Below are 27229 nucleotides of genomic sequence, written 5' to 3' on the forward strand. Positions count from 1 at the left end.
ATTGGATTATTAGAATATAAATAGTCGGTTGTTTTATTCAGATTTCTATGAATTGGGGAGTTAAAATTAAATAGTTTATAATATATTTTTGTATGATTTTCCTAGCAAACAACTTGTGTTTTTTCGTCCAAAATTTAGCTATCTTTTGGTGTTAAAGAAAGATGAACACACTAATTGTCCTTTTTAGAACAAACCAAAAGTGCTGCCAATTGGCCAGCCATTATTCATATAAACGACAATGGAGTGTCGTAATTTGATGTCGTTGAGAAATAATAAAAATTAAAAGAAAAAAAAAAGACACGCAATGAGAATAAAAAAAACTGTTTGTTTTGTGTTTCAGCTAGTCCTTAAAGATTGACTTGGTTAAGCAATCAAACGACAAGATTATGATTGTAGCTTGAGAAAAGGACAAGAAAAGAGAGGAGAGATGGGTTTTAGTATTAATAATGGAAATGTGGTGGGAACAGAGGTAGGTATGTAATAATGAAGTTAGGACTTGGAACTTGGATCTTTCATGATCCTACACGATTTCCTTCTTTTGTCATTACACCAACAATAAAGAAAGAGACACTAAAACGGTGTTAAGACTTTGTTTGAGAGAAAGAGATAACGATAGATTGAATTAGATTGAATATGAGATATGAAAAAGTATAAAATAAGGATAGATTGGATTTTTTCTTTAAAAGAAAAATTGATATAATAAAAAAAGAAAGAGAGAACTAATTTTTTATTTAATATAAATAATAATATTAAGTTGTTTAATCATTTTAATTATTTAAACTTTTTGGGTCCACAATCCCTCCAGAGGACCCGTTCAAGTATTAAGGATTTCTTTTTTTCTTTTTTGGATCCAAAAAATTTACAACCCATAATTATTGATCTCTCCTTTCCTTTTGGTCCCCTCCTACTTAACAAACATAAATAAGAGTGGACAGTATAAATCCACATCTCTCAATCCATTACTCACCCAATTCATTATACCAAACAAGTTGTAGAAGAGCCTACGGAATTGACAAAATGACATTAAAGACAAATTTATTATTAAATAAGTAGGGAACGATTGCAACGTAATTTATTTTTTTGTAATACCGGTATATCATTTTTCTCTTTTGACACCTGAATAGTTATAATTCCAAAAAAAATTATATGATGATGTATATTATAACTTTATAGAACATCCTACAAATTTTCAAGAAATTCTGAATAAATTATGGTACCGAAACAGAGTCTAAACTGTCTGTTGCACGTGTACCTGTTTTTTTATGTACGCGTGTAAAATTTGACAGTTTGAACTCTATTTTCGGTTCGTAAATTATTCAGAATTTTTGAAAATTTGCAGGATATTTTAAATACCTACAATGTACACCGTCATATAAATTTTTTTGAGATTATAACTATTTGGGTGCCGAAATAGAAAAAAGATGTACCAATATTGCAAAAAAAAGTGATGCGTTGGAGTCGTTTCCTAAATATTTATATATGTACCTTTCCAAGTTTAAAACTAATAATAATAGGAATTTTTAGTATTAAAATCCTCTTAAAGCAAAAGAATAATGACCAACAATCCTCTAAAACTAATGAGTTATTTATTTTTGAAAATCCCTCAAAATTATATTAGTGTCGTATTGTTACAAAAATAGCATATTGTGTTTATTTTTATATGCAATAAAAGGATTGACTATATATTTCAAATAATAATTTTTTTTTTAACTAGAACCTCTTAAGTCGTATTTATTAGAAAGAATAATTAAATAACTCCTAAAATTATACATATTTTGAGAAATTGTAAAAGTATTATAATCTTCTTTAATTGAACATTATTACAAAATTCTTTTTTTTTCCTTGTATTTAAATGCAAGTAAGATTTTATAATGTTTTTATGAAATATTAATATTATTGTAGAAATTTTTCCTAAAATAATTTAAATTTATAATTTATACTATGCACCTAAACATTAAAAAAAATGAGTTACATAATGATTTTATAATAGTGTTCAAATTATTTATATTTTCTATATAAAGGTGTGTGATAATGAAAATTCTTGTTTTTAACGATTTCTTTTGTTAATTTTAACAGAATATTTCAAATATTTAACGGAATATACTTTTTAAAAATAATTAAAAATAAATATTTATTAATTATATTAATATAAATTCAAATGTTATAAAATATCATTATTAAATTCAAATATTATAAAATATCATTAGATATTATAAATTTAAATGATATAAAATATCATTATTATAATAATATTTAATAGTAGACTAGATATATATTAATTATATTCATATAAATTCAAATATTATTATTATAAAAACATATAATATATAATATTTAGTAATTATATAAATATAAATTCAAATATTATAAATATTATTATAATAATATTTAATACAAAACTAAATATTTAATAATTGTATTAATATAAATTCACATGTTATGAAAAATATTATTATTACAATAATATAGAATACATAATAAATACATTATATATAAGTGTCGTTTGTGTACAAATAATATGACTGCGTAACTAAATAAGAAATTAGAATAACATTTTTCTTATATAAAAAATAAATAAGTTTATTCTCCAATCATTGAGGTGTGATTTGAATTATATTATGAATGTTTTGTATCTACTACAACAAATTATACTTTCAATGACTCCCTAAGACATTAAAAATTAGGAGGGATTTTTAATGTCTTATGTTGTGAGACATTGAATTTTTTTATTAATGACTAAAATTATAAGTCATTAAAACACTAGGAAGACGTTGAAAAACTATGGTCTAACACGTGCCACGTGTCCCACATCTCCCAGTGGGAGTTGTTATTATATTTATGGCGATTTTTACGGTTTGAAGCTATGAGAATCTCTCCATTTTCAAGCTTTTGAGGTAAATTTTCTTGAAAAAAATTATGGGTTAAGTATTAAGATGATATATATATATATAAATATTTATATGCGATTTTGTGTTAGTTTTTTTTTTTTATGATTATGAGTTTTTTCAATGGATTTGTAAGATTTTCTTGGAGTAAGAATATAAGGTGGAACTTGAGATTTCGACTCAAAATTTCTATTTCAAGCACACATTTGTGGTAAGTTTTTAAAATTATAAGTATAAATCATTATTAAAATGATATTTAGTGAGATTTTTCTTTATTAGTTTTGATTATTAGTAGATTTTGAGTTGGTTTCTAAGAAAATAACTTTGTTGACAATGTAGAAAATAATTTTAATTTTACATATCACATTGTATAGATTTGATTCAAGTATATTTGTTTATGATTTTTTCTAATTTTTATTATCATTTAATTAAAAAATTATGTATATTTGTATATATATTTTATTTTTTATTAATATTATAGCTAGGTTGATTATATATAGTTTTGTTAAAATAAATATTTTAAATAATTTTAAAAATTAGAGATATATGAACAATTGTATATTTTTGTTGATTATTGAGTTTTTAGTGACTTAGTTGTTAGAGTTTATAAGTCTAAGTTCTATATATACCACATTTTTTTATTTAGGTTAATTAGTGGCTCATTGATTTTTTTATTTGTTGAGTAATCATTTATATATTAATTAATTTTAATTTTATAGGTTGAGGTTTTGTTGGAATGATATTTTATGGTGATGTTTTGCCCCAAAATTTCTATTTCAAACACATATTTGAGGTAATTAAGTTTCTAAAATTACAAGAATAAGTTATTGTTAGATATTTAGTGATATTTCTTCAGTAATCTTATATATATTAATTAATTTAATTTTGTAGGTTGTGGTTTTGTTGGAGTGAGATTTTAGGGTGTTTTTTGCCTCAAAATTTCTACTACAAGCACATATTTGAGGTAATTAAGTTTCTAAAATTACAAGAATAAGTTATATATTGTTAGATATTTAATGATATTTATTTATTAATTATTAATTCAATTTTATTGGTTGTGGATTTAATAGCAAAATGGATTACTAAGTGAAGTAATTTTGTTAGCTTGGATTATTAATTGCAAGATGTACATATATATTCTCTTAATTTTACTTTTATTATTATTAAGCAAATGTTAGAGGAGTTTGAATATCTTAAATATTCATCCATAGTGAAGTAGCATATGAGATTAAAATTGTGTGCTGCAATGATAACAGAAGGTTGAGAACTTATGTGTTTTTAGTGAAGTAGGTTATAAGAAATTTGGTTGTGTTGCGGAACTATAAGGAAGAAACTTATTGTATGTTGTTTGAATTGTTTGTTTGCTATTCACATGCAAATGGTTGGGTCACTATTATATGAGAATTGCTGCCCGATTTTATCTAGGATTATGCATATTTTTCTTGTATTTAAATTGTGTTGTGCTTGGTTGATTGATTAAATCAATAGATGGTTAGGATTTGAGAATGTCAGCTATTCCTGCCAACTATTCCATTTGGATTTGAGAATGTCATAAAACTAGATGAATGGTTAAAGTTTGTGAACTCAAGATTAACTCCCGAGTGGCGTAAAAAGAGAGAAGAGATGAAGGCTTATCGAGCATTGAATAAATACAACCACAACCTCTCTAGAGGAGGCTATGCTGCTTATATTGGCACCATATGCATATCATGCTTATTGTTGTGATCCGATGAACTCAGATTTGAATAACCGTGAGGAGAATCTATCAGTTATCATCAACGTTTTCAATATTTTTTCTCTATAAACATTCCTAATGTCGAGATCCCTAATAATCTATGCATTAAGTAACCTCAAGTAAGTAATTGCAACTTAAATTATTGAAATTTTATAATTATTAAGTAGAATAATATGTACACATTTTTTTATTAAGTGTCAATTAATAAATTAATTACTTATATCTTTAAATAATTAGCGTCCACACCAATCAGACAATGTGGCATGTGGATACAACATGATGAGGATGTTGAAGGATTTAATTGAACATGCGATGTAACGCCCCAACTTCTCATAATAATGTCGAGAACACATCGTTTGATCATAAAATATAAAAGTTGCACTTTTATTTAAAAATAATATAAAGCAAAAGGGATCCCAGTTTTTACGAATGAAACTATGGTCTTTGATAAAATTAAATACAACAACATTCAATAAAAGAAATAAAAATACTTAAAGGAAATGCAACTTAAACGAAAATCATAGGCCTTAAATCTTTCCAGGAGCTACATGGTCCTGATGAATACACCAAAACAGCTATTCAGGTCCCACTCGCCACCGACCTTCTTTCCTTAATTCACTTGATTTGTACAATTATATCATATGGAGTGAGCATCTTAGTTCAGTAAGGAAAATACATACTAGCAAGTCATATAATCATAACAATACATATCATCATAAGTTCATACAAGATTTCGTAACAGCACTATTTTATCAAGATAACTAATCATATAAAATATTCTAGGTCATAATCATACACTATTTGTCATATTCATATAGGTCATAAGAGAAAGAATAAGTGCTTATAAAAGGTTGGTAATAAAGCCTTGGACATTGCTTAGGTCCGTCATATAGTTGTTGGCATCTGAGCCTACTAGACATCACTTAGGTCCTTCATACAATTTTGAATACTCTTAGATCTAGCCACACTTATCTCCTTGTACCTGAAAAGTTAGGGTCGTATAAATCACTAAATGTCATAAACTAAATCTATCTAATTTTTCTTACCTTGAGTGTGGAAAAAGAGAAGAAAAGTGATTGCTTTGCTAGTGAAATTCGCCAAAACCTTATGCAATAACATAAAAGACTAAAAAATTAGAGACTGTAATAACAACCAAACTTTCAAAAATTCTAAACCTTATAAAAGTCACACCTTCACCCTAAAACGAAATCTCAAGACTTCCAAAATCTAGAGCCTCCACAAAAATGTCTATCCTCAACAGCAATATTTAGAGTTTGATATTTGGGTATTTAGGCTATAACAAGGATTGAGAGGCTTGGTGTATTTCGACTATGTAGTGGTTGTGTAGTGACAATAGTGTTTGAGGCTTTATAGAAAAATAGAATAAAAATAATTCCGATCACTATAAATTCTATAATGGTTTCGGCTATACAATTTTTTATGGAGCAAAAAGATGGATATTTAGGAGATAGAATGATAAAAAATTAAGAGCACTAGAATATGTTTTGAGTGTGAGAAAATGGTGAGGGGAAATGCTCTATTTATTGGGTTCCAACTCAACTTCTTTCCTTAAACTTCTCCACCTTCATTCAACTAATTTAAAAAATTCAAATCTCCCTCCCACTCTAAGGTTTCGACCAGCACTAGTGTTTACCTATTCCAAGTGCTACAAACTCTCACTTGTTGCCACACACACTCATCTACAACCATAAGTATTCAAAGTCTTCTCTTGTTTCTCCAAGAACTTCTCCCACACCTACACATATACTCTTTCAAATTCAAAGCTCCTCAACAAGTTTCAACTATAATCAACTTAGTCACTTAGTTCAAGCTTAGAATGACACCTATTTTTTGAGTTCAAAATTGAGTCAAATTATAACCTATTCCTAAGTTTCACTCCACCTAGTATTGTTCTTCAACCAAGTGAGACTTGGTTCTTCAATCAAAGCTTTGTTTCTTATTTAATTAACTCATGTAAAGTTCCACCTATTTAAGCTATAGTTAATTTCGACCAACATAGAGAAATTCAAACATTATGCGTGACTCATTTTAATACCACATGCACACAACTTAAATCACCATGTAACATGTGTACTTATCCTTTATAAATTTCAATTTCCTTAAAAAAACTATATACTTATCTTGATCATATGCTAACACTTTATAGATACTAACCATAATAATTATAGTTATCCAAATTATTATTATTTACTAAGTCATAGAAATCATATCTTAAAATTAAATATTATAAAACAATCATTATAATTTCACCACTCAAGATATAAACTATAAATCATAAAAAAAATTAACCCAATGTTATAATTAAGGTGCTTAAAAAATAATAACCTTGGTTCTTACATTCTTTTCCCATTAAAGAAATTTCGTCCTCGAAATTTTACTTATTAAATATCTTAGGATCGTTCCCTCATATCTTCCTCAATTCCCACATTTCCTCTCTTTCATTGCTATGGCTCCACATGATTTTAACTATAGGGATACTTTTGGATCTCATCTCCTTAGTTCCCCTGTTCTAGAATGCGTATTGGTCATTTTTCATAACTAAAATCATGCTTTAACTCTAGAGCCTTGTAATTGGGCATATGGGATGGATTAGATACATACTTCCTCAATATATATGGAAAATATTATTCGTGTCGGCTAATGATGGTAGTAGAGCTAACCAATATGCTACTTGTCCCACTTTGTCCAATATCTCAAAAGGACCTATAAATCTTGGGCTTAACTTACCTTTCTTTCTAAAACGCATAATCCCCTTCATCGGTGATACTTTTAGAAATATCTGATCACCTACTGAGAACTCAACATCTCACCTTTTAGACTCAACATAGCTTTTCTAGAGACTTTGAGCGGCAATCATTCTTTGTCGTATCTTTTCTACCGCATATGTTGCTTCTCTTACAGCTTCAGGCCCTAAGTATTGTCTTTCACCAATCTCATCCTAATGAAGTGGTGATCGACACTTCCGTCCGTAAAACATTTCATAAGGCGCCATGCTTATCGTAGCCTGATAACTGTTATTGCAAGAGAACTATATTAAAGGTAGATACTTGCTCCATAATCTTGAGAAGTTTAACGCATATGCCCTTAGTATATCTTCTAATATATGGATGGTATGTTTTGATTGACCATCTATTTGAGGGTGAAATGTCGTACTTAACTTTAACTTAGTGCCCATAGCACGTTGTAGAGTTTCCCAAAATTTTGAGGTGAAAACCGATCCTCTATCAGAGACTATCATCTTTAGAACTCCATTCAATATCATTATTTCAGCCACATAAAGATCTACGTATTACTCCGCGTTGTAAACCATTCATATTGAAAAGAAGTGAGCAGACTTTGTAAGTCTATCTATAATTACCCAAACAGAGTCGTGCTGCTTGGTGGTCCTTGGTAACCCTGTTATGAAGTCCATGGCTATATCTTCCATTTTCATTCGAGAATCTCTAATGGCTGTAAAGTTCCAGCAGGTCTCTGATGTTCGACCTTGACATGTTGACACGTAAGGCACTTAGCTACGAATTCTGCTATGTCTTTCTTCATTCCCGGCCACCAATACATTGTCTTGACATCATTGTACATTTTGGTCGACCTCGGATGAAGTGAGTATGGAGTGGTATGCACCTCTTGCATAATACTATTCCTTAATTCTCCCTTGTTTGGGACACACACTCGGCTTCTGTATCGTAACATGCCTTCCTTTGTCATAGAAAAATCAGCATTCTCCGAGCTTTGTAGAAATGCCATCTTCTTAAGAAGAAACTTGTACGCCCTAATTTTCCATGGGCTATTAGCGAGTTGAGATATGGCATAATTATATCAGCCACATGGACACCACGTGGCCAGAGCTGCTGTTGTCAGGTCCTACCTCTTTAGCTCGAGGTAGCCAAAAGTTTATCAAGATTATTTAAGGGCCGAATCAGAGATATGAGGACCGTGGGTCGAGAAGGCATCCAGCCCGAGGCACGAGCTGGAGTTGGAAGCTGTGACCCCTTGTAAAGTCAACCACGCAATGTAAACGTGCATATATTAGACATCACGTGTCCGATATATCCCTGAATTCTCGGACACGCAGCATGAACGTGCGTGTTTAGGCACCCACGACTGGGTTGGGCCGTGTGGCCCATTATCCCCCTTACCTATTGATTAGACCACACTTCATCTGTCAGGTTTTAGGAATTAATCATGAATGCCACAGAAGTGACATGATGGGTAAGAAGGTCACGGGATGACCCCCCTTACCAACTCCCAGGTGCCCTCTCCTATAAATATGGAGACCTTGGGAGTTGCAAAGGGTTGGATTCTATTGTGTAACGAAATACCCTGAAAAGAATACCAGAAATATAGCAATAATATTGGTTGGTGGAGTAGAAGAATTTTAACCTATGAACCACCTAAAAAACGTAGTCGTATCTTCAGTTCATATTAAGATTATTCATCTGTTTCGGTTCATCACTCAGCACTAATCCCTTTCTCTTATTTTCTTAATTACCTGTTGGCGAAGAACCGCGTCAACAAAACTCATCCTCTTGTTGTTTCTCCTTAATCTCTTCTATAAGTGTTGACTTGATCACGAGGTCAGCTAGTCATCCAATTATTAACTCAATTCCGGTATTCTTAAGATCTTGTTGTAAATGTTGCACTATTCCCCTAAGTGCAGATATATTTCCATAACTTCGTCTACTAATTGCGTCTGCCATGACATTACCCTTTCCTGGATGATATAAAATCTCACAATCATAGTCTTTCACCAGCTCCAGCAACTTCCTCTGCCTCATATTAAGCTCCTTCTCCATAAAGAAGTACTTTAAGCTCTTGTGACCGTATATATTTCACACTTCTCTCCGTATAGATAGTGCCTCCAAATCTTTAGAGCGAAAACCACAGCTGTCAGTTCTAAGTCATGTGTTGGATATCTCTGCTCGTACTCTTTTTAATTGTCTTGAGGCATAGGCGATAACTCTTCCATTTTTCATCAACACGTATCCTAGTCCTTGCTTTGACGCGCCGCAGTACACTACAAACTTGTCTTTATCATTCGGGACACATATAACTGGTGCCAATATGAGCTTCTCTTTTAATGTTTGGAAGCTTTCTTCAAATTTCTCCTTCCATGTGAACTTCTGCTATTTCATTGTTAAATTTGTTAAGGGTGTAGCTATTTTAGAGAATCCTTCAATAAATCGTCTATAATATCTTGCTAAGCCCAGAAAAATATTTACCTCAGTGGCGGTCTTGGGTTTGGGCCAGTGCTTAACTGCTTCTATCTTCACTGGGTATACTTCTACACCATCTTTAGACACAATGTGACCTAGGAATGCCCCCTTCTCTAACCAGAATTCACATTTCTTGAATTTGGCATATAGTTGGTGCTTCTTAAGCTATTCCAATGTCAGTCACAAGTGCTCTTCATGCTCGAATTTTGTCTTTGAGTAAATCAATATTTTGTCTATGAACACCACTATGAACTTATCCAAGTAATCTTTTAAAACTCAGTTCATAAGATCCATGAATGTGGCTGGTGCGCTTGTTAAGCCAAAAGACATCACCAAAAACTCGTAGTGTCCATATCTCGCATGGAAAGCCGTCTTCAGGATATCTTATTCTCGTGCCCTTAGTTGGTGATACCATGACCATAGATCTATCATCGAGAATACCGTGGATCCTGTAGTTGATCGAAAAGATTGTCTATGCGGGTCAAAGGGTATTTATTCTTGATCGTCACTTTGTTTAGTTCTCGATAGTCAATGCACATTCTCATGCTCCCATTATTCTTCTTAACAAAAATAACTGGTGCACCCTAAGGCGAATGGCTAGGTCAGATGAAGCCTTTGTCCAACAATTCCTATAGTTGCATCTTTAACTCATTTATTTTGGTAGGCGCTATTCTGTAGGGAGCCTTCAAGATTTCTGCCATTTCTGGTGCTAATTTTATTTCAAACTCAATTTCCCTATTCAGAGGTAATCCTGGTAGATCTTTTGGTAACACCTCAGGGAATCCACAAACAATATGGACGTTCTTTGGTTCTAGTTGCGTTTCAAGTGACTTGTCCTCCACGTTGGCTAGAAACACTTGGCATCCGCTACTGATCAACCTTTGAGCTTTGAAAACTGAGATTAAAGATATGCGAGTTCGAGAAACTTCTCTTTTGTAGGTGAACTACTCTCTGTCTTCTGTTTTAAAGTTGACTGTCTTACTCTTACAGTCTATCGTTGCTCCATGTTTTCCTAACCAGTCCATTCCTAATATTACATCATAATCCTTAAGGTCTAACTCGATCAAATCTACTGGTAAATCTCTGCCTTCGATTCTAACTACTATGCTACACACCCCTCTACTAGATAACATTCTCTCCCTCAAGGGTAGTTCCGTAACAAACTTAGCCAATTGATTAAACTTCCTGGCATACTCTGTTAGAGTCGAATTCCCTTGAGTAAGCATGATGAATTCGACCACCCTTGTGGCTAGAGTCACATGACTAAAATATTTTTTGTTAAACACCTGGATGAACTTGTCCCAAGTCATAATGTTTACATCCCAAGTTTGTTTTACCATGTCCCACCAGATGCGAGCATCTTTGTTAAGTAAACTTGAGGCGAATGAGAATCGATCCTCATTCCCCAGTTGCATGTGTTCCAAGATGAATTCCACCGATCGAAGCCATTCTTCCACTTCTATTGGATCGGATCTGTCGTCAAAGTTTGGCGGTTGTTGTTTTCTGAAGCATTCGTATACAGCTATGTAGCGAGGCTCCGCCAATTGCATCAGATGTGCTAGGGGAATGACGAGTTGCACCACTTTCTATGGTTGAACTTGGTTCATTTGTTGAAATTTCTCCTCCCTTCTTAATTCTTTCCTAACACGAGCATTTTCCCTTTCTAGATTTACTCTGGCAGTAGCAGCTGCCGGTTCCTCAGCTACGTTCAGGATTACTGGTGCTTCCAGCGCTCCAGGGGCTACTGGTATGTCTAGAAACTCTTCATGTACGGGAGCGACAACTTCTGCTCTACCTCGTCCTCGACCTCTTCCTCGACCATTTAGTCTTATCGATCTTCTAGGTTCCTAGTCCATAATTCTTTCTGTTTCCCTAGAAGAGAAAATTTGTAAAAAAATAAACAAAAAAAAAATGTCAATTTAGCCTATTATACTATTATCTATAAACTAGAACTACCCTAATAAAACTAATTCCAACTCGGGTAAATGAGCCTTAACAATTGAATTTTTCCATGGAGGAGGGTTGAGTTCAGTATGTCGTACCCACTACTCAGGCCCCCTAACTTCCACTTGAACCCAAAAGACAGGAATTTACTTCCTTTATTAATTGTTATTTATTTTAATTAGGTATAATCTAATAATGCAAAGCAAATATGCCATCACAAATGGGCTAACCCATAAGAGAGGAATTTAAACTTTACACTTTCAATTGAGCCCAAAAATTTCTTAATATTTACTAAACAATATCATTTAAATAATATAATAAAAGAAATAACAAACTTTAGTGAAATATAAATTTATTTACAAACCAGTAGAGTTCTAAAATAAAATAAACTAATGATAATGCACATATTTTTCTAATCTTCCACATCGGTCTTATCTTCTAACATGTCCTGAGCGAGGTCCTCATAATAATCTTGGGTGTAGAAAAATCTTTAGATAAAATGAACATTATTAATAAATCCTTCCCCAAGATTATTTGCTAATTGGTGCATTCTTTCACCTATTTCTTCGTTTGGTAAATTGATATCTTCAATAATTCTAAAATTTCGAGAAAATCTATCCATAAATATGTCATATTTATCCTCGATTGGTAAACTTTAGTCAAATGAAACCTCATTTCATGCCATCTTTAAACTTGGTTCTACTAGTGGTAATTTGCTTGAGTGCATGAGAGCTATAAATTTCTCATATGATTTCAGTAGGGTTGCATGATTGGAAATGATCTTTTCTATTTCTTTGTGGATCTAGTTCTTCTTATTTCCTTAACTACCCTAATAACAATTGGGTCATGGTGCTAGATTATGAAAATAAATCATAAAAGAAAAAAAAAACATCATTTCACATATACAAAACATGTCTAAAATAAAGTATACTTCCTTGGTAGCAAGTTGGTCCTTTGGAACTGTCATGTGTATTTCGTGAGAACGTTCATGACTGATATAGTCGTGGCTCTGATATCACTTGTAATTCCCTAACTTCTCATAATAATGTCGAGAACACAGCGTTAGATCATAAAATATTAATGTTTATCTTTTATTTAAAAATAATATAAAGCAAAAGGGATCCCAGTTTTTACAAATGAAAATATGGTTTTTGACAAAATTAAATACAAAAACATTCAATAAAAGAAATAAAAATACTTAAAGGAAATGCATCATAAACAAAAATCATAGGCCCTAAATATTTCCAGCGGCTACATGGTCCTCACGAATACACCACCACAACTATTCAGGTCCTACTCACCATCGGCCATTCTATCCTTAATTCCCTTGATCTACACAATTATATCATAAAGAGTGAGCATCTAATATCAGGAAGGAAAATGCATGCAAGCAAGTCATATAATCATAGAATACATATCATCATAAGTACATACAAGATTTCATAACAATACTATTCTATCAAGATAACTAATCATATAAAATATTCTAGGACATAATCATACACAATTGGTCTTATTCATATAGTTCATAATAGATAAATTACAAGTCAGGCAAGAGAAAGAATAAGTCCTTATAAAAAGTTGGCAATCAAGCCCCGGACATCGCTTAGGTCCGTCATATAGTTTTTGGCATTGGAGCCTACCAGACATCACTTAGGTCCGTCATACAATTCTAAACATTACTAGGTCCAGCCACAATTATCTCCTTGTACCTGAAATGTTAGGGTCATATAAATCAGTAAATGTTATAAACTAATTCTATCTAATTTTCGTTACCTTGGGTGTGGAAAAAGAGATTGATTTGCTAGTAAAATTCGCCCAATTAATATAGTATCTAATTTTAGTCTTTTATGTTATATATATATATATATATAACATAAAAGACTAAAATTAGATACTATAATAACAATCAAACATTCAAAAATTCTAAACCTTATAAAAGTCATACCTTCACCCTAAAATGAAATCTCAAGACTTCCAAAATTTCGAGCCTCCACAAAAATGTCTATCCTCAACAACAATATTTAGAGTTTGATATTTGGGTATTTAGGATATAACAAGGATTGGGAGGCTTGGTGTATTTCAGCTATGTAGTGATTGTATAATGGCAATAGTGTTTGAGGCTTTATAGAAAAATAGAAGAAAAATAATTTTGATTACTACAAATGCTATAGTGGTTTCGGCTATATAGTTTTTTATGGAGCAAGAAGATGGATATTTGGGAGATAGAATTTTCAAAAATTGAGAGCACTAGAATGCTTTTTGAGTGTGAGAATATGGTGAGGGAAAATGCTCTATTTATAGGCTTCCAACTCAACTCCTTTCCTTAAACTTCTTCACCTCCATTCAACTAGTTTTCGAAATTCAAATATCCCTCCCACTCTAAGGTTTCAGCCATCACTAGTGCTTACCCATTCCAAGTGCTACAAACTCTCACTTGTTGCCACTCATACTCATCTACAACCATAAGTAGTCAAAGTCTTCTCTTGTTTCTCCAAGAACTTCTCCCATGCCTACACATATACTCTTTCAAATTCAAAACTCTTCAACAAGTTTCAACTATCATCAACTTAGTCACTTAGTTCTAGCTTAGAAGGGCACATATTCTTTGAGTTTAAAATTGAGTCAAGTCATAACCTATTCCTATGGTTCACGCCACCTAGTGTGTTGTTCAACCAAGTGAGACTTGGTTCTTCAATCAAAGTTTCGTTTCTTATTTAATTAACTCATGTAAAGTTCCACCTATATAATCTATAGTGAATTTCGGCCAACGTAGAGAAATTCAAACATTATGTAATGCCGCATACACACAAGTTAAATCACCATGTAACATGTGTACTTATCCTTTATAAATTTCTATTTCCTAAAATAAATACTATATACTTATCTTGATCATATGCCAACACTTTATAAATACTAACCATATTAATTATAATTATTTACTAAGTCATAGAAATCATATCTTAAAATAAATTATTATAAAACAATCTTTCTAATTCTACCACTCAAGTTATAAACTATAAATCATAAAAAAAAACTAAGGTCATAATTAAGGAGCTTATAAAATAATAACATTGGGTATTACATGCGAATCCAAGACATTACTTGAGAACATTATCATTAGTTAAAGTTTACAATTTTTTTTTGAACCATATATATAATTGTAATCAAATAATTAATTAATATATTTTACTTTATATTTTTTGCAGCTAACAAGTACACCATATACAGAGGCACAAATTGATGAGTTGCGACAAGAATGAGCAACATATGTGTTACCGATAATCCAAAGTTACCAACCTTGTTATCAGGTTTTATTACGTACGTTTTACCGCCTCTTCTTCATATATAGTGCAATATTTGTTAATTTTGCATATGCCTAATAAATATTGCTTATCTTTTAAAACAATATTCTAAATTTTCATTAATGAAAAATTGCAATTTCATTTTAATTAATTATACTAATTATAATTTAATCAAATATATCAATTTCAATTTAATTAATTATACTAATTATAATTTAATCAAATATATCAATTTCAATTTAATTAATTATATTAATTTTAATTTAATTAATTATTAAATCAGATTCATTTTAATTAATTATTAAATCAATTTAAATTAATATTAAATCAATTTTAATTTAATTAATTTGTTTTTAAAAAAAATTGGGAGACTTTTCAATATCTGGGAGAAGTGAGATATCTCTCACGTCTCCCAATGGGAGACATTAAAGACATGAGAGACATCCCACGTCTCCCAGTGAAAGACATTGAAGTCCACGTTTTTTGATACCTTTCAACGTCTCCCATTGGGAGACGTGAGATGTCTCGCACCTCTCCCAATGGGAGACGAGAGATGTGCACCTACAACGACTCCACTTATGATGTCTCCCACAGCGGAAGACATTGTAGATTTTTAATGTCTCCCAAATAAAATCATAAAACTCTTATATTGTTGTAGTGACCACATATGGTAGTTTGTGATTTAAAAGATTATCATATTATTATTTAAAACAAACATAAATAATGTTTTGATTTAAATTTTCTTTTAATATGTTCATGTCGTTCTTTTATATATAATATTGTATATTTATTTAAAGTTTATATGACAATCATAAAAATTTAATAAAAATAATTAATAAATTTTATAAATAAAACTAAACAAACGTGCATTGCAAGTTTCTTGTACCTAGTATATTTTTAAACATGCCTTTCAGAGTTTTAGTATAAAGAAAATCTAAAGTATTATTTTTGAAATACCAAGTTTATTTTTATTACATACAAAGATAAAAACAACTTACATTTTGTAACTATATACAATATTAGTACGACTTTCGAAAGTTCTCGTAGAATTAATTGACTTTAGGAGATTGTTTGTCAAATTCTTTAATTTTAAGAAGTTTTAATACTAGAAAGCTGAATAATAGTAATAATTTTGGGCAATACTAGAAAAAATTCTTATAAAAAATGCAAGACAAATTGTATAAAAAATAACAAACAATTATGAAAATAAAATATAATTTAATGAAAATGCAGAGCAAATCATTATACTGGGATATGTTTTCTTAGGCCATAAATTTGAGAGTGAAATTTGAAAAAAAGGACTTTGAATAATGCTATGAATGGGACACCACACACAAATGTAGATAGCCCCATACTATTAAATGATCATATGGGATATTTGAGATTTTTATTAGTGTGGTACTGAGCATCACAAATCTCTTTAGCATTAATTATAAGAATTACTCAAAATTGGATGTGGCCCATTGGTTAATTAGTAACCACTTGCATTTTACCACGTTTTTTTAAAAAAAAAAAAATCTACTACCTTACAGTATACTTATACTTCACTCATAAAAGAGGTATAAGGAGACATGAACACCACAGTAATATTTATGGATCTGGTAGATATGTAAATAAATTATCATGTGTGTACATATCATTACTACTCTATATGTTTATATTAATATATTACTTGTGATATTGAGCTTTATGGTGATAAGAGTAGTGAAGAGTGTGGATAAATGATAGCTAGGTGTGTGAATGGAAAATAGATATTGATGCGTACTTCAGAAATTTGATTTAGAAAATAAGTGCTTTTGTTGGTTATAAAAATCTGATTTTGTATGCTGGATAGGTGTATAATTTTGTATAAAATAAAAAAGAAATAGTAGAATAGAAGCGAAGCGATTGGACTTTATTTAATAAATAGGCACAGCTAAGCCTATTAATTTCAGCTCAACTGCATGCCACTCCCAAATTCTCTTTAAAATCAGCTCAACTCAACTCAAATCTACCCACCTATTCACTACTACAACTACTCTTCTTATGCAATCCACATAATATAACATACATTATTTCTTCCTTTGTGGATCCAAAAGTACCAAAAACGGATGGCCGATTCCAACACTACTACTAATCATGAGCAGCACACCAATCAGGTTGATCATCAGATGATGACTACTACTGCTACTACTGAAAACGAAGAAGAAAAAGTGGTAGTAAAAGTAGTTGAAATGAGTGAGATTGAGAAGAGCAAAGTGGGCATAATGAGGGCTCTCGTCCACCCACAAGATCGTTGGAATTCGAAGGAAGTGGGTGATGATTTGATGCTTCGAAGATTCCTTCGAGCTCGAGACATGGATGTGGAGAAGGCCTCACACATGTTCCTCAAGTACCTGAGCTGGAGGCACTCCTTCATGCCCCCCAATGGTGGCTGCTTCTCCCACTCAGATTTTCCCATTGACATCGCTCACAACAAGGTCTTTATGCAAGGCCACGACAAACAAGGACGCCCTATTGTCCTCGTCTATGGTGGCAGGCATAAGCCCCACAACGTCGATGATCTCAAACGTAATATATATAAATATATACCTAATTAATTACCTTAATTAATTATTATTCCTAATCAAATCTTTAATTAATTACCTTGTTAATTTTATGATCGTCAGGTTTTGTTGTCTATGCCCTTGAAAAAATATGTGCCAGGTAGGTCGTATATTGTGTCTCCCCTCTAGATCTCTTTTGGTTAATTAATAGGATCAAAATTGAGAAGAATAGAAGGCAAAATGAGTACTGATCAATATTCACTCTCTACCTGTCTTACTTAATTATTATTAATAATAATTATGATTAATTGTTGTTGCAGAATGCAAGGAGGGCATGAAATGTTTGTAGCCATTGGAGATCTTCAAGGCTGGGGATTTGCCAATTGTGACATTCGTGGATACCTAGCAGGTCTATCCATTTTGCAGGTTGTTATACACACATATACATGTACATATATTTCATTATTCATTAGTGTGTGTATATATATATATATTAGTATTAACATATGTGTATATATATTTATACAAAGGATTGCTACCCAGAGAGGCTTGGCAAGTTATTCTTAGTCCATGTACCCTACATTTTTATGACTGCTTGGAAGATGGTCTACCCATTCATTGACAAAAACACCAAAAAGAAGGTACTTATTTATCTCATATATAAATTTATATATATATATATATATATAAATATAAAGAAATTAATTAAGTTGATACATATTCATCTTGGTTTCGTCATTTGGGCAGATAGTGTTTGTGGATAACAAAAAGCTAAAAGCCACTCTGCTAAACGACATCGATGAGGAGCAGCTCCCGGAGATTTATGGGGGCAAACTATCTTTAGTTCCCACTCAAGACTGCTGACTACTCTACTATAGACTCGTTCATTCTTAAATATATTCTATATATCATAATAAACCGTCATTTGTTTCATGAGACTAATAATATGTATTTATATATCAACGTGGGTAATATCCCTTCAATTTTTTTTATATCATAATTGATAATAATATGTGAAATATATTAATTTTCATATCAGATCAAATAAAATTATATGTATTGTCCATCTCAATTTAAAAGCTTTTAGATGACTATTTTGTAGAAAATTACTGATAAAAGCCTAAATTTTTTGTTAAAAAAGTTTTATGTGTATTATCTCGAGTCACAATTAGAAAATGTGCAGATAAGAATTATCTTGGCTTATAAAGAAGACTAAAAGTCATGTTTATTTGTCTTCTACTAGACTATTTTTTCTCTCTCTCCTATCTTTTATATAAACACATAAATTCACTAAAATATCTGGACATGATTATTAGTAAGGTAAGTCCTCATGACCCTCTTCTCTAAATTTGTTCATCATATTATTGTTGAATATTTTTCTTTTATGTCCACTACATTGAGTGTAATTTGTGAAAGACTAAAAGATGTATACTGTTTTTGTACGCGATAATTTTCTTATTTCTCCTATTATGTTAGTTTTATTCATAAAAAAATAAAATACAGAGGGGAATTAGCTACAAAAGTACATAGTGTTTTAAAAAAACTTATGAATTAGTACTCAATATTTATTTTTTGTGGTAAAAATACCCAATGTCAAGTTTTGTTGGTATCTGTTGACGTGGTTTTTTGCCAACAGTATATTAAGAAATTAAACAGGTAGCACTACAACAAAAAAGTTCATTTGCGTCAGTTTATAACTGCTACAATTGAGTTTTTGCGTCAGTTTAATATGTGACACAATTGTCCATGACGCAAACCAGAGTGACATTTGCGTCAGTGGGGCACTGCCACAAATGCCAGATTTGTGGCAGTGCCCCACTGATGCAAATGCCACTCTGGTTTGCGTCAGTGAGACACTGCCACAAATGTTAAAAAAGAGTTTTTTTTTGCGTCAGTTGGGAACTGTCACATAAAGTATTAACCAGATAAATTGCAAATGTTTATGCCAATTTCCCTGGACTATTTTGATAAAAAAAATAGCAGCAGAACTAGAAAAACAACAATAGAAACAGAAAAATAGCAGTATGAAGAGAAAAAAAAAAGTATAATTTTTTTAAACATTTATCGAGAGTTAACATTTGTGATCAAAACTATAAAAGTAATTCATATTTCAAAGTTAATCTATGTACATATGTACTCTTGTGTTCTAAATTTCTAAGTATTAAACCTACTTAACCTAAAATTTCCTCACCAACTTGCTCATTTGCTAACTGAGATACGCCATAATTGATTCAGTCCACTCATCCCGTATCTCGTTGATTTCCTCATTCGAATATTGACTCGTATTCGTAAACTAATTAAAAAATATTTAAAATAATAAGTTAGAAATCATCCAAATAAAATCATGAACGATAGTTTAAATGAAAATTAAAAAGTAAAACAATACCTCATTTTTCAAGTAGGTCTTCGGTCTAGGCTGTGAAATCAACTCTCTAGCAAATTTCATAATGTAAAAGCCACACTCGGTTGGCCCAGTTTGGTTTCAACACTATTACAACATATTTATCCAAATTTAAGTATTATATTTAGCAAGTTATTATAATAGAAATATGTCAAAAACTTGAATACGAGAAGTAATATAATTTACTTACCTTAGGAACACAAACTTTTAGATTGATTGACTCTTTTAGTTTTCGGTGTGTATCATATTGATCCAATGCCCTGCACACAATGTTAATATTTACCCATATATGAGTTTGAAATAAAATGATAAATTAATTAAGTAATATGAAAATCTTACATGATAATTATCTCATTGATTTCCGGACGAAAATGTGAGTTTACAAGATCCAAAAAAGCCATCGAATGACCGTGTGGCTGAATTAATACTAACATCCAATGAAAGCTATAATAAAAAAACTTGTGTAAGATATTTATCAATAAACAAAATATATGAATATAAAATTAAGTTGACTTACTTGTTGTTCCAAGGAAAAATTAGAAACTGTGTCTCTAGCTCCATCTGTAGAAACCGATCGAAGAGATTTTTAGCACGTATTTCATTGGTTCCTGCATTAGTGGACACTAAAGCGGGATGCATGAAAGTGTACATGTGGTTCAATCCCTTCGTTTGCACTAAATCATCGAGGAAGCTACATATAATTAAAAAAGTTAATAAACTATTAACCTTCAAGTAAAAATAAATAAACTAAAAGATTATAAACACCATTGTACCTCATATATAATGCTAGCTCAGTCTGTCCAATCATCTCATAGTTGCAAAAGTTGAGGATATCATCTTTCCCTAATAGAGCGATAGTTTGGAATCCAAATACCCTTTCAACAATTGGAATTTCTACCACGCGGTCAGCTTTCCATTTATCAATAAACTTCACCAAACAGGTCAACATTCTTGTCATAGGCACTTCTGTAGGCTCCTGTGTCAATGGATCTATTCTTTTCAATGATTGTCTTGGTTGTTGAGTAGAGGGCGCAAGTGGCTCTTTCGTTTGTTGATTAGTAAGAACCCAATGTTGTGGCCATCCAACATCATACCCGACTGCTTGTCCAATCAATGTATAACCTTCCATTGTAAACGGATATGGTACACTAGCATTCTCTTGAATGACTACCTCAACTCTCACACGATAATTTCCAGGAGGCAGTTGAATGCTATATATTTCTGTGCAACAGGTACTTAAAAGTTTCCCCTTTGCAACTATATTTTTTGTCGAACCAAGACACAACTTTCAATTAATCTGTTACATTCCAATTAATCTGTTAGACTTTTTGATAAACTAGTTTATTTTTAATGTATCAAATATATGAAATAATGAATTAATAAGAAATTATTACCTCATCAGGAAAATTTGACTGCGGTGGTGGGGGAGCACATGGGGCCTGTGTCAGTGGTGGAGGAGCATAAGGTGGCTGTGAAGGTGGTCGATGAGCATATGATGTCCACGTCGGTGGTGGGGGAGCATATTGTGCCTGCGTCGATGGTGGAGGGGCATATGGTGCGTGTGGCGTGTTTGAGGCTCCTCCTACACTTGAACTAGATGCATTTGATGATCCAAACACACCGCTCTGTTGAGATGCAATATACGCAATCATCTGGTTTAACTTTTCCTCCTGTTGACATGCCCTTTCTTCAGATTGATGCCATTTCTCTTCAAGGATTTTATAACGAGCATCTTCCACATCTTTTTTTATTTTTTTTGTGAATTTTTCTTCTTGGCGGTGGGACATGAAAAAATTGATGGGGAGCGACATGTGTACCGACCCCCCTAACACGTCCCCCATGCTCTGGAGTGCCTAATGTCATTGTTAGTATATCGTTTGAACCTTCCTCCACCAACTCGCCTTCTGCTACTTTTTGCCTATATTCCGCCTATACACATAGTAAATAAATCAATTAGAATTTTACACACACATTAATCATTAAAATTATTTCAAAAAATCAAAGAACACTTACAATCTTCTTCACCACCTCTCGAGCTTCTTCACCAATAACTTCTCATTTCTTGTTCATCTATGGCTGTGTCCACATCTCAGCTCTGTCATATTTGGTCAACTCATGACCTAATTCCTCTTCCATTTGTTGCTCTACCAGTGCATAACCGCCACACCCTGAGTGATGTGGATACTTGTTTTGAGCCCGAGCATCTTGTTTTTGTTTTCTCATTTCTTCCCAATCTGGGGTTAGTCTTTTTGCAACAAATTTTTTCCAATCTTCAGGGTCGTAATATTCGATGTATTCTAATGGCAGATTGGCAAGAAGCTCAGGAGCTACATTCTTATATACATAAATAAGATCTTTTGTTAGTCTTGTTTTCAAATTTCTCCATGTTTTTCCTGCTTCTTTGAGGACGTCTGTTTTAGCAGATTTTGGAAGTTTGAACGTAGTCTCCACAAACGAACCCAAAAATATTAAATTTTTTTCAATATATTAATTTGTTAGGATAAATTTAATAGTTAATACCATAACTTACCTGTATTTGACCCCATAAAGTCTCCTTTTTATCATTCGGCATTTGTTTCCAATTGTTGATATCTAAAGGAAGGGTTGTGCGTGATAGAAGAACGATGGTGCTGTTCATCTTAATCCCCTCTTTTCCCATCGCTCGATCAAAATGATTGTATTCGACCTCATAATTGCGACCCTCGCTTCTTGCTTTGAATATATCACTACAGGTCGTTTTACCCCTATACTTCTTATCTTGCGTATTTGTTGGTGTGGTAGGATTAATCCCCTCCAGATCATTACCATGATCATCAACAAACGGATCACCCTCTTCATCATTTGATGGATCCATAATCAATAAATTTGCAATTAAGTAAACACAAATATTATCTGGTATAAACTTCACAAAATACATAAAAACAAAATCACAAAATTAATATATATACCTTTAATTATCTACCCACAACCCTTCACCATTCTCGCGTATATAGTCATCATCATTATCAATGATGACATCAATAGACGATGAAGCAATGGTAAATGTTTCTTGTTCAAGTATAATGTCATCGCTCCGAGACTCTTTGATCAGATAATCTTTCGGTTGACTTGTTAGGACAACTGACCATCAAGCATCTACTGGATCACTCACATAAAATACTTGCTTGGCTTGTGACGCCATTATGAAGCGTTCAGATTTATGTCCTATTCGGTTTAAGTCCACCAGTGTGAATCTTAAATCATCTGTTTTGATCCCATTATCACTTTTCACCCAATCACATAAGAAGACAAGAATTCGAATAGTCACATAATCTAGTTCCCAAATTTCTTTGATCACCCCATAAAATGTCATATCACAATTTATAGGATTTTTATCTTTGGAACTAGATATTTGAAAAGTCTGGGCGATAATAGTAACACCACTATTTTGCGTCTTTCTAATATTATCACATTCCATGGTGTTGAATTGAATACCGTGAATATAATATCATTGATACTTAATTACACTCATTGAAGGACCTCGTGCTATCCATTTTAGTGTGTCAGAAACTTTGTTTGTGGTGTTATTTAGAACCTAGAATACAATAAAATTAAACAAAGTATATTAAATTCTAACAAGCTAAAATACAATAACACTCAAACAAGAACAACACAAGTATTTTCTCTCATTCTCGAACCAAGTGCTGAAATTTCGATAATGTTCATCTTGTACCCATTTTTTATTCCAAGACTTATTATGATAAGTAGTCTTGATCCAATTGAAATGTTCTCTTCAAGAAAAATCATTTATATCAACAAACTAAATTCATTGCCAATGTAATGAAAGAGAAAAGTAGGATTAACCATGCATATGTATGAGAACTTACTCGATGTATGGTTGAACATCATCAATATTTTGTAGGCCTAGACGATGTGCTTCATCTCTATCAGATTTATTTACTTCAGAAACAACACCACCTCTACCACCTTTACTTATTTCAAACTTAATTTTAGAAAAACATAGTCCAATGCTCGCAACACTTGATAAGTATTATGAGCAAAACTCCATTACTTCTTCAACAATGTAGGATTCAACTATGCAACCCTCAGGTCTACTTCTATTTCTAACATAACCTTTTAAAACATTAATATACCGTTCAAATGGGTACATCCATCTCAAGTATACTGGTCCACACAATTTTACTTCTCTCACCAAATGAACTATTAAATGAACCATTATGTCAAAAAATGAAGGTGGGAAATACTGCTCCTACTCACACGTAGTTATCACGATATTTGTTTGAAGATTGTCCAACTTCGACATATCTACCACTTTACAACAAATAGATTTAAAGAAAAAGCATAGTTTGGTAATTGCATATCGAACTTTTTTGGGTAACACAGAACGAATAGCTACCGGTAGAAGATGTTCAAGTAGTGTATGATGGTCATGAGACTTCATTGCAACTAAATTCAAAATTTTCATATCTACTAGAGAAGAAATATTTGAAGAATAACCTTCCGGAACTTTCACATTCGACAAAGAATGACATACAATTTGTTTTTCTTCTTTAGACAGGGTATAACACGCAGGTGGTAAATAGGTTCGTCTCTCACCAACCTCTGGTTGTAACTTACTGCGTATACCCATTACTTTTAAATCCAAATGAGCTTTAATTCCATCATTACTATGACCAGGAATATTCAGCAATGTACTAATTAAGCTATCCGACACATTTTTCTTAATGTGCATTACATCCAAGTTATGCCGCAAAACCAAATGCTCCCAATACTTAAGCTAAAAAAATAGATTTCTTCTTCCAAAATCTTGTCGCACCATCTACAACCTCCTTTGTTTTTTCACGTCTAACATTTTTTCTCTTATTTGTATAATTTCTAGGTTTACCGAACTTGCATTGGACTTTGTTCAACTTTGTTAACAATTGTCCTCCAAGTAAAGGTGGTGGAGCCTTTCCAAATTCAGGTTTACCATTAAAGACATTTGTCAAAATTCGAAATTTATAGTTTTCGGATAAGAAATCTTGGTGTCCCATATAACAAATCTTTTTAGAATGTTTTAAATATTATGAATGAGTCCATTCTTCACAAATGGGACATGCCTTGTACCATTTCACACTAAATCCAGAAAGATTACCTAAGGCTGGAAAATCATTAATAGTTAAGATTAAAATTTTCTTTCTTATAAGCACTGTAAGCATTAACCCCCTCATACCACAATGTGCTCATATCATCAATTAAAGGAGCTAGGTATACATCAATATCATTTCCAGGTTGTTTAGGATCAGATCTCAAAAAGGTCAACATGGTAAACTTCCTCTTCATACACAACCATGGCGATAGATTATAGATGACTAGCATTACAGGCCAACAACTATATTTACTACTAAGGGAATTGTGTGGATTAATTCCGTCAGCAAAAAGACCCAAACGGATATTCCTCAGTTCATTGCCAAATTCTGGCCATTTAACATCTACTAGTTTTCAAGCTGGCGAGTCAGCTGGATGCCTTAGCTTACCATCCTTTACTCTATCTTTGGCATGCCAAATTAAATTTTTAGCATGATCATCATTTCGGTACAACCTAACCAAACGAGGTATCGGTGGTAGATACCATAAAACCTTTGCAGGGACACCTTTTCTAACTGCATCTGAATTTTTTTTCTTTTGCCATCTAGACTCGCCACATGTCAGACATGCAATTGCATCAAAAAATCCCTTTCAATATAAGATGCAATCGTTAGGACAAGCATGTATTTTTTCATATTGCATGTCTAACGAACACAATGTCTTCTTTGCTTCATAAAATGAAGACGACATTTCATTACCTTCGGGTAATAATTCTCCTAAAAATGTTAACAACTCTGTCATTCCCTTATCACTCCACCCATGTTTGGCTTTTAAGTTATACAACCTAAGCAGTGCTGATAATTTAGTGAACCTTGTACAATTAGGAAAAATAGGTTTCTCAGCATCTTCTAAGATTGATTGAAATTTAATTGGATCCACATGTGATTCATATTGTGCATCATCAATCATTTCTGCAATATCATCAACTTCGTAATCCACATCAAAATACTTATTATTCTTAGATGGTCCCTCATTAGTGACTTTCATTCTTTCTCTGTGAAAAAAATCATACTTTATAACTTTTGTCTATTCCATTCCTAAATAAGTGATCTTTTATTTTAAAAATTGGCATCCTCACAACCACTACAACAATTTTCACTTTTAATGACTCTCTATAATGACTTACACCATTGGTGTAAGTCATTAAAAGTATTCAGGGATATTTAAAGTCTAATGGTGTAAGTCATTAAAAGTTATTGTTGATGACTACCAAGGTAAGTCATTAAAAGTGGTGGGAGATGTTAATTGAAAAATATGAATATAAAATTATTTATTTATAAAATATCAGACTTGTAAGAGCATCTGACGTCTCCCCTGGGAAGACGTGCCAGACATCTAACGTCTCCCCTGGGGAGACGTGCCACATGGGACGTCTCCCCAGGGGAGACGTTAGATGTTTGGCACGTCTTCCTAGGGGAGACGTTAAATGTTTGGCCTAATATATATATTCAGCCTTTCTTTCTTCTTCCCCGAGCGCACGAACCAGATGCGGAGATGGGCGGCAATTTCAGGGCAATTTTTTGACGATTTTGGCCGATTTTAGGCTATAAAGTCTCATTTGAGATAATTTTTTATTATTTATAAGTGTTGTATAATAGTTAGGATAATTTTCATGCTTATTGTCTCTAGTTATTAAGGAATTGATATTGGGATTTTAGGGTTTATGAGTTGCGGTTTTAGGTGATTTTTGGCTCAACAAAGTGGATTTAAAGCATATTTGAGGTAGGATTTCAAGATTAAACAATGTATTATAGTTAGAATGGTATAAAAAATTATTTTTGTGCATTTTTTTAATATGATTTGGGGGTTTTATTAGAAATATTAGTTTAAAGTATGAAAAATAATTTTTATGTATATTTGAGATACTATATTGTTTAATTTTAAGATGATACCACATTATTTACTATTTTTAATTTTTTATTACTATTTAATCCGAAAATTATACATTTTTTAATTAATTTTTAATGTTTGTTAAGTATATATATGTAAATATGTTTTGCTAAAATGTATTTAATAATTGTCTAAAATAAGAAAAATAATTTAATTTGAATTTTACATACAAAATAGTAATTC

At 32.0% G+C, this 27229-nt stretch overlaps 2 protein-coding genes across 2 annotated transcripts; one reads left to right on the top strand and one right to left on the bottom strand.

Annotated features, from left to right (window-relative positions):
- The first annotated feature begins 16987 nt into the window (after positions 1 to 16987).
- Positions 16988 to 18707, top strand: LOC133822491 (uncharacterized). The gene is made up of 5 exons (XM_062254841.1): positions 16988 to 17653; positions 17752 to 17788; positions 17949 to 18054; positions 18159 to 18269; positions 18376 to 18707. Exons 1-5 carry the CDS (start codon positions 17194 to 17196, stop codon positions 18490 to 18492), a joined length of 831 nt encoding a protein of 276 aa, XP_062110825.1. The 5' UTR covers positions 16988 to 17193; the 3' UTR covers positions 18493 to 18707.
- Positions 18708 to 21265: 2558 nt separating this feature from the next.
- On the bottom strand, positions 21266 to 22883 carry LOC133823880 (uncharacterized). Its single transcript, XM_062256733.1, has 4 exons — positions 22560 to 22883; positions 21851 to 21958; positions 21424 to 21654; positions 21266 to 21286 (listed from the first exon to the last, which is right to left on the bottom strand). The coding sequence occupies exons 1-4, from the start codon at positions 22881 to 22883 to the stop codon at positions 21266 to 21268; spliced, it is 684 nt and encodes a 227-aa protein (XP_062112717.1).
- Between the last annotated feature and the right edge of the window lie 4346 nt (positions 22884 to 27229).

This window comes from Humulus lupulus, chromosome 3 (assembly GCF_963169125.1).
Source record: "Humulus lupulus chromosome 3, drHumLupu1.1, whole genome shotgun sequence".
In the NCBI taxonomy this organism is placed as follows: Eukaryota; Viridiplantae; Streptophyta; class Magnoliopsida; order Rosales; family Cannabaceae; genus Humulus; species Humulus lupulus.

What these genes read in the sequence shown, in the direction of transcription:
- LOC133822491 (XM_062254841.1), top strand. Translation starts at nt 17,194, where the DNA reads ATGGCCGATTCCAACACTACTACTAATCATGAGCAGCACACCAATCAG. An exon ending in CTTGAAAAAATATGTGCCAG is followed by an intron (nt 17,789 to 17,948) that starts GTAGGTCGTATA and finishes TTGTTGTTGCAG; the next exon opens with AATGCAAGGAGGGCATGAAA. An exon ending in ACAAAAACACCAAAAAGAAG is followed by an intron (nt 18,270 to 18,375) that starts GTACTTATTTAT and finishes TCATTTGGGCAG; the next exon opens with ATAGTGTTTGTGGATAACAA.
- LOC133823880 (XM_062256733.1), bottom strand. Translation starts at nt 22,883, where the DNA reads ATGGATCCATCAAATGATGAAGAGGGTGATCCGTTTGTTGATGATCAT. An exon ending in CTTTATGGGGTCAAATACAG is followed by an intron (nt 21,959 to 22,559) that starts GTAAGTTATGGT and finishes CTATGTGTATAG; the next exon opens with GCGGAATATAGGCAAAAAGT. An exon ending in AGTCAAATTTTCCTGATGAG is followed by an intron (nt 21,287 to 21,423) that starts GTAATAATTTCT and finishes CAAAAAATATAG; the next exon opens with TTGCAAAGGGGAAACTTTTA.